The 14,661-nt window shown below is 35.9% G+C and overlaps 1 protein-coding gene across 1 annotated transcript in view; it reads right to left on the bottom strand.

The window, feature by feature from the left end:
* Positions 1–96: 96 nt before the first annotated feature.
* Positions 97–14,661, bottom strand: part of LOC113498440 (facilitated trehalose transporter Tret1-like) — a 30,107-nt gene continuing 15,542 nt past the window's right edge. The window contains exons 3-7 of the mRNA XM_026878419.1: positions 12,620–12,755; positions 5,739–5,947; positions 5,148–5,414; positions 2,061–2,282; positions 97–1,528 (exon numbers count right to left, since the gene is read on the bottom strand). Of these exons, the coding sequence (XP_026734220.1) occupies positions 992–1,528; positions 2,061–2,282; positions 5,148–5,414; positions 5,739–5,947; positions 12,620–12,755 (1,371 nt within the window). The 3' untranslated portion in view covers positions 97–991. The remainder of the gene's footprint in view (positions 1,529–2,060; positions 2,283–5,147; positions 5,415–5,738; positions 5,948–12,619; positions 12,756–14,661) is intronic.

The following is a 14,661-nucleotide window of genomic DNA, read 5'->3' on the forward strand; positions in this document are numbered from 1 at the left end:
AAGGTCGCGTGACTTACCTCATCTCAAAACATTCGAGTGTTTCCTATAATTTAATTACAGGGCGGATTTATAAAGGAAGTAATAAAAAAATAATAATTATTACGTAATTGGTTTATTTATATCACAATTTGGAATTTTCTACATGGTGATAGAAAAATAACAGACCTTAGTCTATACTATAGTAAATTAACATATCTCGCAGACGTTACGACAATTTGTATTTGATGGTGGCATTAAAGTAATTCTATTGTTTACCTTCGAGCCTATTGTACATATAGTATCATGTTGAATATTGAACATTACTAATTCTATAAACGTTTGCGAGTACATCTCATAAGCGGTCCATTACAAAGATCACAGATAAAAATCTCTCATTGCTATATTAAAATGGTATTTAATACCAACCGCTGTTGTTTTTGGTTTCACTACAAGTTTATAAAAATATAATAAAAGGCAATCGTTTTGTATACGGAATAGCCGTTTTAATGAGATTTACTTACAGCTACTTGTTTTTATTGTATTTGTTTTGTTGAGATAAGTTACTTCGCGCCTCTCAGACACCATTACCGAGTCTTAATTATATTATGTATAATAAATGTATATATGTATTTACTTGTAACAATAGTGTATACTCATAACAGCAATTTAATTTTATTATAAAATATCGTACAAACTTTTTAGTTGTTTTATTTGTCCTCATGGATTTATTACTCAAATCGATTGCTTATTGTTTTTGGACATGAATACTTGCTTATATCTTAAAATTCTCGTTTTTGGTGTATTGAAATGATTATTTATCACAGATATTAAACAAATTTAAATATTTCTATACATATTTCCAATAACATGCAGTGGTCATATTTATATAATAGTAGTACTTATGAAAATAGTGCGTAGTGCCAACTTGTATACATCTGTATAGCAACATAGCGTCCGCTAAACTGTTAGTCAGACGCGCGCTTAAGTACAACAAAATAATTTATAATGCGCTTCAAACCCTTTGGCTCTCCGTTGAGTTTTTCTTGCGCGATATCCATAATATATTCGGTTTTTGATAATACTGTTCTATTTGAAGAAGAGACTTGCCTTTAGTCTCGGGAAGTAGGAGGAACAGAACTATAGTCGCTAGTAGGGAAGAGCAACCAAAAAGCGCAAAAACTCCAGCGATGCCTATGCTGTTTTTCATGACCGGGTAAAGTTTCGTGAAACCGAAGAGCACGGCGTTGAAGAGGCAGAAGATGTACCCGCCGCAGAGGCCGCGGACCTTAGTGGGGAGGAGTTCCCCGATCATGAGTCCGGGGAGGAGGAAGAAGCCGAGCGTGTTGAAGGCGACGTAGCCGAGCACGAGCGCGGGCGGCGCGAGGCCGGCGCCGGGCCCGCCGCTCAGCAGCGCCGCCAGCGCCAGCGTGCACAGCGCCGTGCCCGCGCCCGACACCAGCACCAGCGCGCGCCGCGTCACGCGCAGCAGCAGCATGCACGCCACCACCGTCACGCACAGCCGCACCAGCGCGCTCGCGTTCGCCGCCATCTGACACACAACACGCACCTCACGATACCGACAATACAAGGACAGGCTCTGATACACAACACAAGAGAGCCGCACATTTCTTCTCAGGGATGGTTAGATGGGAAATGTCGACTCCAGCGTTCTCAAAAAAATACATATAATCATGATGATATATCCTATTTGCAGAATAAATTTCATTTCAAGTTTTGCAGTGTTACGTAGAATCAGTCTACAGGTTCATGTTGTGGGAAATTTTGTCCCTCAGTCTTTTCCGGGCTTTAGTTCATTTAAAGTTATTGTCATTTATGTAAAATTAAATGAGCATAGACAAATTTTTAGTTGTACTTACATTAATACAACAGTACAGTCAACATGAGAAGTTGGTTAACACAGACGAATCTTAAAAAATTATATGAGCTGCTGTTATACTGTTAGGTTATGAAATAAGTTTCACCCTATATAGTGAACATGCTATATATGTCACTTGCTCGGACTGAATTCTGTTGCTGGCTATACCTGCTGAAAAAAAATTGCAAGTTAGAAGAACACTCACCGTTGGTTGAAGTGAGCCTCCTGAATCCCTCACAATATCTACAGCATAGAATATGACTACATAGCTGCCGGATAATATCTGTAGTATATTAAATGCGTTGATCAACAAAAGAGGTTTTAATACTGGTGCCCGCGTCACGGTCTCTAAGAAGTTGATTTTCTCTTCACCGCGTGCCTTTTCCTTCTCCCGCGCTGATATCAGCTCATGCAGTTCACGTTGTGCCTGTAAATATAGGCTCATTAGTTTTTGACATTATACTTACACCTAAAAATTACAGATGGGAAAACTATGGATATTTTAAAAAGCGATTGAAAAAAGTCGTTAGGTACGAAACGGGTATTTGACCAGTTGTGGGCCAGTAACAACTTACAGTCAGGTTAAGTCTTGATCATAAAGGAGTGACACGAACGACACGTGAAGTGGATTTAAGATGAAGTATTTTATCGCATTGTTTACTGAACATCAGCACCTACCTTTTGTAGGTAAGGCTGGTTGTCACACTTTCTAGCTAGTAACTACTTTTTATTAACGACGGACAAGATGTAAAACTAACAGTCAGGCCCCTTTAACGTGCCTTCCGAAACACATAACTCGTTATGACAGTTGGTCACCCGGACCTACATTATCAATACAGCTTATACTGTTAACGATTTGATAGCTTAGCCACGAGCTCCTCGCGTTATTAATAACACCCACTTAATAATTAACTGAAGTCGGAGCAATAAATTAGCGGCACAACAACAATTAACAGATTTTAACAAGGCATACAGCGGGCTTATTGCTTGAATTTGTTTGTGTAGCACATGTTCGAGAAAATGACATATCAATTGTCGTATGCCTCCTTCCTCGTTGAGCTCATTAAGGGGCCATTTTAAAGGAACGGGCATCACATGTACGAAGCTTTTGACAACAACATTATAAACACGCTCGTTGTGTAATTTAAAGGCGAGTTTCAATTCTATTAAAGGTTTAGATAATTTGGAAATAAAAAGCTGTTTTAAACCTGGATTCCTTGTTGCTTGTTTGTGTTATTTTGAAATAAAAGAACCGAAATGTTTAATACTTATGTATCTCATAATAAATATCTTAAGATGTTGCTAATCCACGGTAGGCGGACATTGCGTGTGGTAGATTACCATACGTAGGCAAACTCCGCGTATCTGCAATGTATCGATGTTTACAGAGGACGGTTAAAACTTAATAACTAAGTATATATTTTCGGATAAGTGGAATTACCGAATACTAGTTCTGCGGTTTTGCAATATCTATTATTTTCCATGCTGAGTTGCCCAAGTAAATAGCTGGATAAAAAAGTTCCAGCTTAGTCATGCCAAATATCATAAAAATTGGTTAAGCCGCTCAGCTAGCAAAGCTTTACAAAGTGAAAAACAGATATACATTAATTACCTACCTACTTATACCTATCAAAAATTACCAAGAATCTTCATTTGTTCATCAGTTGAACAAAAAACTTCTCGAACACTCAGATGTGTATCTAGCCGCGGGCAAATCAAACTGAGGCAGATCGTGCTCAGCAGTTATTATGACGATCCTCACGGAATTTAAATATATTCCGTTTTTAACTTCAGAAGCTGGTCAATGAACTATTCCGCTAGCTATTAATTTTAAATGAAACTGTTTTCGTGTTGTTCTCTTAGGTGAGTCTGTCCAGCTTTTGTTGTGTTTTTAGTTTGCATAGTTGATGAGAGTAGACGGGCATTTGTTTCAAATTGTCCTTGGAGAAGAACTAAGGAAAAGGTACTTGTTTTTATATGGTGTCAGTTATATGTATGTTATATACGCGTTGATTTTTTTACGGTATTAAAAGGTACAACTGATGTACCGTTCCAAAGAAACATCGACTGGCCAAAACTCTAAATTGTGTTCGTTTGCCTAAGTAGTTCACTTTAGCAAACCAAATGATCAGTTTCAAAATCACAGATTTAAGCTATAAACCTTGTCTCAAATCGAAATATCATCGTGTTGACCAATCAGAAGCGGGGGAACCTTGGTTTTGTCTATATATGCCATTGTTTTGCATACTCCATCCTTATAAGGAATGACCTTTACATTTCACTAAAGTGTAACATTTTAAATTTAAAATTGTCAATATTTCCTTTGAACCATTGAAACGATTCTGATTTACGATAAATATCCTCTCGATGTTGTGATTTTGTCCCTCATTCGTCATGTTGAACAATTTGTTGATGGTTTTACTGACATGTCATCCGCCCGGAGATGACATGATGCCTTTTTAAGATGGACTCGTAACTTCGCATACTAATGTTTTAAACCGTCATCTACCCTATTAATTAATAAACAACATCGTTTAACATTTAGAACTACATGAACAAAGCTAGGCGTAGTTGCACGACACATTTAATGAAAAAAAAACTTCCGTAATATTACTTAACATATTTGATAATCATTAGAATTAACAGGATTATTTACAAAAAATTACAACGAGATAAATAATTCCATTGTTCAGACGAATGACGAAAGCAAAGTGGAGTAAACCAGCGATAATTGATTGACGATACGCCATAAGTACAACATAACATGTCTGTAATCTACAATGACGTGACTTGCGTGTTCACATATTTCGGCGTATTTCGTCACCACATATCACCCTCGATAACTTGGTTATCAATTATAAAACGATGGAGTATAATATTATTAAATGTCATGCTACGAGTACGATAGACGGGACTAGACTGTCTTATCCAAAGCACTAATCTTGATTAATCCAGACAGAATCGTACCATACCTACGCGTAAAAATGCGCTGCTTATCCTTCATATTGACGTGTCATTTATAACGTAGAGATATGTAAGATAGGAGAGTCAGGTTTTCAGATAGCAGAATAGATTGTGCAAGCTTTTCTAGAGTCCAGCAAAAAGTACCATAAAGGTCGGCATTTCCCTACTTCCTTTCCCTTCTTTGGATTTTTCCATGCAATAGGGTTAGGGCTTCTGGGCTTGACGTGTGATTTAAGGGCGTGAGCTTCAATGCACATACACTTTCTACCAAGTGACAGTAGTCAACAAGGATATCTCAACGGTTAAAAATATGGTGGTAGTTGCTTACAGTGTCAGGGTCACCCCGCAGCCGTGCCATCGCAGCCATAGCGTCGTGGAAGCGGCCCCGCCGTGCCAGCCACGTGGGGCTCTCTGGTGATAGGCACAGGGCGACAAATGCTAGGGCTGGTAGCACTGTGGACAGGTGGGCGACGGACCGCCACGGCAGCGCCCCGCCCAGCGCGTACACGTACAGCACGCCCAGAGAGTACGCCACGAACGGTGTGCCTATCAGCAAACCTCGTAATCTTGGCTCCGAAATTTCACCCAAATAAACCTACAAGAAAATGCAACACTTATTACGAAAGTCTTCTTAACTGAATAGTACTTTAAACATCACATAGTTTACGATCCTGTACTTCAGCATTACATCTTTACACTAAGGTTATATTGATGCTACAGATAAATGTCTATTCGATTTAATCTTAATATCATTTTTTTGTGATCATGGTCAATAGTGCCAGTATGACAGGAGTTGCAAAGTGTCTAGACCATTATAAATCCTATATCTCAGTTGTGTAACGAACGAAACGTGAAGCTATGAAGGCTCCACTTAAGCTTGTAATGATGATAATATAAAATCTGAGTGTATTTGAAATACCTGTGAAGGAGCCGCCATGATGCCTACGGCGAAGCCACACACAATTCTACCGAGTAGAAGTAAAGCGTGATGTGTTGCTGTGCCTATTATTATCCAGCCGACGATGAGCGGCAGGGTGCAGGCTTGTAGAGTGCGCCTCCTTCCTATAGCCTCCATGATTGGCCCCGACAGCATTGAGCCCAGGGGAGTGGCGGCGGAGTGGATACTTGCTGCGAGAAACATACAATAAATGTTAGGTGTGAGAATGCCGAACTTTTAATATTGGCACATAAATATGTTCACATACAAAACCTAAAAAGAATATAAAATATATACCATATAATAATATAAACCCAAAAAGAATATTTAAGTGATAAAGTAAATAATTAAAACAGAAATAAATAAATAGTGTTAATTTATATAGAATAATAATAAAATATATTTATAATTTAAATTCATAGAAATGTAGATATGAATACCAAAACCAAATGTAGATAAGAATTGTAGAAATACTTTACCTATATTATTATTAATTTGTAAAACTGAAAATGTTATTAATAGCCCTCCTCCAAATTCTTATTTTTGTTATGCCCGACAGGGCCCACAATGCTCCAAACCTAATGTATCTTGTGTACCTACCACCTAAGTTCACATTGTGGAATGCAATAAATGTATTGAGTATTGAGTATTGAGTCTTCCTCAATGATACGTCGTATGATATTAGGGAAGAATAGAAATTTCCTTGTCGTTTCCTTCTCGTCAGGTCAATGCCTAATACAACATTTTCCAGCTCAGTTTCCATGTTGATCCAAAAATGCCTCGATGCGATATTTTACAAAACCTTACATCTTAAATGCTTAATACATAAACATAGTGTTTACATAATAAATAAACATATGCGCACACCGCACTCGAATGGCTTTAGAGGTCGCAATGTTGAACTTTGCTCTTTAATTCCCTGATGTAGTCAAATCACATTAGTAACAAAACGCCTTTCAATTTATACCCATGTGAATATAGTTTTAGAGTGTAGAGTTTTTAATTTGAATACATATTACACAACAGTGAAGAAACTTGTGTAAGAATTGTATGGTACTTGACTCATCTTCTAAACACGGAGGGTCTGGTCTGATTGTAGATAAAATCATTGAGACTTATAAAACGTAAATACATAATTATATATAGAATTCTTGAACGGATTTTACAATGGATGTCTGCGGGTAAAAAAATATTAAATTATAGAGTGATAGAATTAATGAGAGAATGATAGAATTATTAAGTGTCTTTATCTAAGTATAACGTATTGATTTAACCAATCTAGGTATTTGTTGTTAAATCAATCAATCTTTCAAGATTGATTACCTCACAGCGAGAGCGAAAATGAACTATCAACTAATCTAACGGTAGGAGCTTATTGTATTACCTACTTAACCATTAAACTATGAGCACATGTTTTTGGGTTTTAATGCACATGTGTTCAATCTAAGATTAGCACTCGTCTTGCACAATATTTACTCGTTCTCCTATTCGTAACTATTTGTTTTCAAAACGCGTGGGTCTTATAAACTGAAATGATGATGTTTGGGGTTCTACTGAACGATTAATTTACGATCGTTGGTTACATTTGACGCGCATGTTGCACTTCTTCGCACAGTCTTGTAGGACTATATTTATTGCGAACGCCTTTGTCCGTCACGTCTCGTTTAAATGTTGAAACTCCATTGAATACTCGTGACGTCCGCCCGAGTATCAACAATTGCAGTGTTCGTTTAATGTTTTCTTGCTTTGTCGCGCGTCGAGTGTACATAAAACATCTCAAATTGCTGAATACCGTATCCTTATCAATCATTCTTGCGGAGGAAAAAACAAGAGCGTTTCGAATGCAACGGCATTCGAATTGAAATTCAAATCATACGACCGACACACCGTCGCTTATTTAAGCGCTTTGCAGTGATTGATTGTTGTTTTGATTTGAGAATTTTTATTGCTCAACTTATCGGAAAATACCCACGTGGCAATAGTTAATGAAAATTGATCGTCTTATTGCTACCGGGGCTGTAATTCGAAGCAAGGTTGCGATGCATCTTCATTTATACTGTCACCAACAACCGTCTGCCGTACATCGTGTTGGGAGATAACTTAGGCAATTAAATATAGCAGTTAGTACTTTGCATGTAAATTAATGCTTTTCGTAATCATCAGTTTGTGCAGTAAGTATTAACAAAGTTGATAGTAATTTAGTTGAAATGCAATCATGAGATCATTATTCTAATAAACGTACACCATTACAGAATGTTTAACCTATTCAGTAGAGATGCCTGGCCTAGCCTTTTCCCAACTATTTTGGGGTCGGCTACCAGTCCAACCGGTTTCAGCTAAGTACCAGTGTTTTACAAGGAGCGACTGCCTATCTGACCTCCTTAACCCAGTTACCTGGGCAACACGATACCCCTTGGTTAGACTGGCTGTCAGACTTTTTCAAGCTTCTGACTACCTGTAACGACTGTCAAAGATGTAGGAATAACAGCCGGGACCCACAATTTAGTTGAGATGATCAACGTAATAAACAACTTATAGTTTGTTGACATTGCATTTTATTTATCTATGTGAAGATTAAAGTTCATGTGGCAGGTGGAGAGAGTCAGCATACGTTTAGGGTCAATGGTGCTGTGAACTGAACAGATAAAACTCTCCAGTAGTAAGCAGATCATTTCACTTAGGCGACCTAGGTCTCCAACGTGATGTTGATAAGCACTACTTAAAGAATAGTCCAGTCTCTATTAAGTATCAAATAGAAATAGCGTGTTGGTTTATTCAGAAAGATTCTACAAAATATTGTATGTAATAGTTGCAGTCTGCTAGGTGACCACTGGCGTCGGACCTCGTTGTTGTAGTTGCTTTTTTATGTTTGCTACAAAAGTGATTTCATGTAATGTTGATTGATTTAAATAATAAATGATACCAAACTCAATGGTACTCCTGAAAACTTTAGCTGAAGCATTGACAATTGTTAACGCGTGTATGTATAGATGTTTCTCTTTCACGTAAAACAATTCATCGGCCATTGTAAGATAGCAGAAGCAGGGCCCAAGATCAAAACACAAGACTATCTTTATCCGTATTTATGTTCCTGAGGGATCATTTTTGACCACACCTAGTTAGCACACATCCTACATCAAATGACATCAATATCTACAGTTTTATGTGCCTGTAGTTACCATGTGTCTGTATCATATTACATATTGTCGATAGGTACATCACTGCTACAGTCCACACGTTTTTTCAATATAATTATTCTTAGTTGATTGTTTTTAATGACTGTTAATTGTTAAGTGTCCACACCAATTTAAATAGTATTTGTTTTAATATTACTGTTAATTATTTAGACGTGGACTTGCTTCGAATACGATTTAGCAGTTTACAACTATGTTTAAAGTAAGTTCGTTCATTTTTTCAATAAGACTTGTTCTGATTTCGTGTATAAATAAACATGTCTCTTCCATCCTGTATATTTTAATATATTTTATGGTCATCAAACGAATGATGGCCCCAATGCACTCCCCGGCGAATCCCTATTTACGTGTACAAAACTATATGACGTAAATTTTAATGTAGTACGTTTTTTTCAATTGTTCGCTTCGATTTTCTAGATGAAAACATTAAATATCTAATATTATGCTTAATTATATAACGAGAGCATTAGAAATTAGAATATGTAGAATATGGAAAGCCTTGCTTAAAACGTCTTGAAGTTGGTAATTACTTCACACGTAATCTCAATATTGGAAACATACTTTGTACAAAATGTAGCAGATGAAGACTCATTGTTTCAACAATGTAATTTAAATATTCAATTACAAAATTGTGACACTGTCAGCGAAGTAAGCTAAAGTGTATTTATAACTCCTGTTTTCGATATTTAAATATTGAATGTTTGTACTTCGCGTCTTGATATACATTTTTCAATACGAGTTCATCACTGTATTGAGGTAAGTGGTTTTACGAGTCAATAAAATTTGCCGCACTTGGTTTTGTTTGTGTTAACATTTAGCACGTGCCTGAAATATGCACGCGATGTGGTACCGTTTCAGGCATTGGCGCATTTCCCGCCAAATCATTGTTTGTCTGAACAACTATTGTTTTTATCGACGTTTTATTCGGTAATATGCTAAATGGACTTTCACGAAATTGATTTTAAGAGCGCACGCACTTTTCTGTTTGTTCCTGTACGGTTTGAAATTTGATGATGTCAGGAAAACCATCTGACACAATATTTGTTACAAAGAGATATAAGGATAATACATTTTAAAATTAATTAAATAAGATATTAAGATATCATGGAAAGTGTGGGATAATTCTGTATTTTAAGTTGTCTTTTAAAAGTTATCGAACGTACGTGTCTATATGTATTGTCTTTTTAAATAACTTTACGTCTAAGGAGTGTTCACGTTAATATCCATGTGTGGAAAAATACTTAGTTATCAACAACCGTTGTTTCATTGCATTTTTATTAATAATTATTCTTTTGGTTCTGACCACGAATAGTTTTGATGTTTTCATAGTAAAATTAAAATTTATGGAAATTTATTGGTAGATAATAATCTACCACATCATAGCTAGGATTTTTTATTGAGAATGCCTTCTTTGGAATAATTAATTCCTCTGAACATGAGGACTTTTTATAGACATATGAGGTAAATTAAGAACATTAAATTTATAATTAGTTATAAATGCAAAGCGTGCAAAATTTACCTAGTAAGGTCGAGTGGGTTTGCCCTTGGCACCGAATTTTTTGCTCTATAAATTCAGGTTCTTTGATTTAAATTAAATGACCCTAACGGACTTAATCGATTTTGTGAGGAACTAATTAATTAGGAATGGATTACTGGTGACCGACTCTACTCAGTGGAATAGAAACATTTAGAACTCTATTTCAGTCTATAGGTGGGTAGTTGGACACGCATCCAAATATCCCAGTGATGTATCATCTTTTGTAGGTAAACTAGTTGGAAAATCGAATTAGTTTACTAGTTTTGTTTTTGAGTCTTCTAACAATTCTGTTTTTAGAACAATATATATATAAGTACATCATGACATGTATTCGTCACATATTTTGTAGTTTCTCTGCCAAAATCTTTCTAGACTGACATGTAAAGACGTCATGTGGAAAAAAAAATTACTACGTTGCTTTCTATTTATACTTTAAAATCGTACTTAGAAAAATTGGCAGATTCGATAGTGAGAATTACGTAAATGGTTATGCAATGAAAACAGCAAACTGTTTCGTATCTCAACTAACAGTTGTAAAGACATAAAAAGCTAGGAATATGAAAAACGAATTTGTATTTCCTAGATTTCTTGTTAGAAGAATTATGCAGGATCTTGTTATCTTAGAATTGAACGAAGACCATACGTACGACCACACATCAGGCTATAAAATCAAAAAGATTAGTAATCCCAACTAATTATTTATCGATTTCATATGGTGATAAAACTCAGATCATGTCTTGTCATTGAGTAGGTAGGTATTGCGATTCAGTCCTGAACTCCTTACTAAACATGATATCACAATATTTTGACATGTCATAATTGATCAAATTTACAGATATCGTAAAATCTTCGCTCTTATCACTAAATCATGATACTCTATCACATTTTCTGAATGACGCTTAGTCATGACTGTCAGCTGGCGAAAAGTACTATTCATAGCTGATACAGATAGCCTAAGTGGACAATGATTAGTAACTTATTAAAACATGACGAGAATTACGCCATAACTTGGTCACATAACCACTAATCGTAATCTGTGAGGAGAACAGGATGTGACGATGACTTGCAAATGTAGCGTCGGCGTCGGTCACTGTGTCTTTAGAAAATTTATTTATAAATGTGTTAGATATGGTTTTTATTATTTTGCTTGCTTTATCAACATAATATACCTATTCTACAGATGATACAGATTTCTACCTATTTAGCTTATGAAACGTTGTTATAAAATATAATGGTTTTGCCACGACTGCGTTTATGAGGACTTTACTTGGGTATCATACACTCGTTGTATAGGAGAATATTCTTGTAAGCAATGCTGTTGAACAATTTGTATATTATTATTTTAAATGGAGGTGGTGCCTCAGAACATTTCTGGTTATACGTGATTATTATTGAACTTTAATTTTTTAGTCATCACGTTTAGTTAGTTTTCATGTTATGAGAAGGTTGCATATTGTTCATTACGTCAACATGTAATTTATGAATATGTGAGTGAATATTTATTCCCATGATGACATTGTGTAGATTAATTACTAATATAAATATATGACAGCCTAGGTTATGTGAAACAGATTTCATATATTGCGTCATAATTACAAGTGTACCTATTTTATTAACGATTCCAAGATGGCTACGCTTATTCAGAATAACTAGTAGTAAAGGCCAGTAATCACTTTTTATGCGTATAGATCGCAGCAATTTCAAGGCTAAAAATAGATTTAATGTATAAATCTACATATAATCGCACATGCAAAAGTGTCACATATTATATAAACCTCACGTGACAGCCTGTCCAAGAGATTAAAACACGTGACAACGTGAACACTATAAGATTTATTTGTACCTAAACTCTATTGAATTATTGTTCTCTTGTGAAGTGTTTTAAGAAACAAAAGGTACACCGAATCATGTTCTACATTTTTGAGCTAAAATAAAAACTGTATTAGTCTAGCGGCTATGCTGAAATCAAACATACAAATTGTATATCGCATTTCGTCCACTCACTTTTTCGTTCACACCTATACATTCATACGTTATTATGCTAATGCCGAAAAATACCGTTCAATCTTCGTATCAAGTTCAGACTAACACAATACGTTATGTTCTAAGAAGGCCAAAGACATGAAACTTACCGATCCATGATCCCATTTCATCATCTATTCTCATGGAGCTGTTCTCGACCCTGAGTTGGGGTAGAGCGACGGCGGAGAAGCCGATGGGGTGACCAGCCCCCGCCGCCAGGATTAGCACCGCACATGTTATTAGGCACTGCAACAAATAGACCATGTTATTCACAGATCTTGTTTCCAAAACTTGCGTGATTTTTAAACTGGTTTGCACTCCACAATGTATAATGATTGATTCTCTTCCTTTATTTCTATATTAATTAGAAAGCGCTCTTCGTCCTCTATATAAACTAATTTTGCTGTTCCCGACAGGGTCCATAATTGTTTCTCTTAATTTTACCCACCAGCCTTGTAACATAATGGAATGCAATAAAGTTCTTGATTGATTGATGGTGTTAAAATTGAGTGGGTAACGATTGTAGACCTTATAAGGCACAGCAAAAGGAGAAGAGTGGATGTAAGTAACAAATAAATGAATTTATCGAAGGTAAGTATCTAACAAGCGGTATCTAAAAAGTACATTTATTACATATTTACCCAAGTTACAGAATGACGCAGTTTTATAATATGTAAAAAAGCCTTGCTGGTAGTGACAGCAACTTTAGATCTCAGATGAGAACGAATTCCTCAGCAAGGCAGTAATGGTTTATTGCCAAAATGTTTTGGACCTCCCAGCTTAATACTAATTTCCATTAGCTGGTTATCATATTTTGCATGTTATTTAACACTTTGGCGGATGGGCCTAGTTTAAATTGTGCTTTAAAATTACACAATAAACCAAGGAAAAAACGATACGTTTAAATACGTTGTGGTGCTTGACATTAGAATTTTGAAAGACCATTTTACAAACGATACAGAAAATATATGTGAATTCTATAAAAGATAAGAAGACTCTTTGATGCTTAATTATTATATAATTTTTTATCGAATTTTAAAGTTTTTAGAAGTTTACTAAACAAACATTGATAGTTAATTTCATCAAGTTTAGATCGTGCAAAGACCGTGCTATGTATATTAACATTTTTTTCACGTTGGTCTGAAGTTTTGATTAAGTAGGTATTGTTAAAAATCAATAAATGTGAATTGTAAACTCGTATATTATTTGCTGTGGTCCAAAAATATTCACGTCGGTTTCAAGGACTGAGTTTTACAGTATTTTTTGTGACACAATCTATAAATACTTAGGAATAAATTAGAATCTTAAATATGATTATTTAATTTGTTATGTTTCACCATCATCATCGGCCTAGCCTTTTCCCAACTATGTTGGGGACGGCTTCCAGTTTAACCGGCTTCAGCTAACTACCAGTGTTTTATAAGGAGCGACTGCCTATCTGACCTCCTCAACCCAGTTACCTGGGCAACACCATACTACTTGGACTGTTTGTCAGACTTTCTAGCTTCTTCGGTAACGACTATCAAAGATATATGAATAACAGCCGGGGCCCGCAATTTAACGAGCTATGTTATGTTCCACCAGTTACCTAACAATAATTTTTAATTAGTACTTTGCAAGCGGTGACGAGCAAAGCCGAAATCATTTTTTTCATTTTATTAGTTTTTGCCGACATTTTGGAGTCTTTAATGCCTCCACCAATATAACATGAGAGAATTCTTGAGTTGTACCTGTAGGTGTTTCATCAATGATAGTGTTTTCCTGAACAAAATAGGGATCAAACGTGATCCAAGACCAATACAGCAAAAAAACAGGTTTCTGTATGTCCATATTACGATGGGTAGGTAGGATGCGAACGTCACACTCTACGTCATTCGTTTATCAATTTAGATACGTATGTATAGTCTTAATCTAAACGTAGTCTAATCACGTGTCCCCATGTCCGTAACAAGATTGATTCCATCATTTATTGTTATCTTTATCTTGCGGACTCTCCACAAGTCCTGTTTTATCTACCATTCAGATTTTTGATCAAACAGATATGAATGACTTCTTATATTGTTATAATCATGCATTTCTTGTCTATCGTGTGAAGAACGTTTCTTCTCTCTTACGTCTGAAGGACTGATAAGTTTCTGATAAAGGTTTTGAT

This window comes from Trichoplusia ni, chromosome 11 (assembly GCF_003590095.1).
Source record: "Trichoplusia ni isolate ovarian cell line Hi5 chromosome 11, tn1, whole genome shotgun sequence".
Classification (NCBI taxonomy): Eukaryota; Metazoa; Arthropoda; class Insecta; order Lepidoptera; family Noctuidae; genus Trichoplusia; species Trichoplusia ni.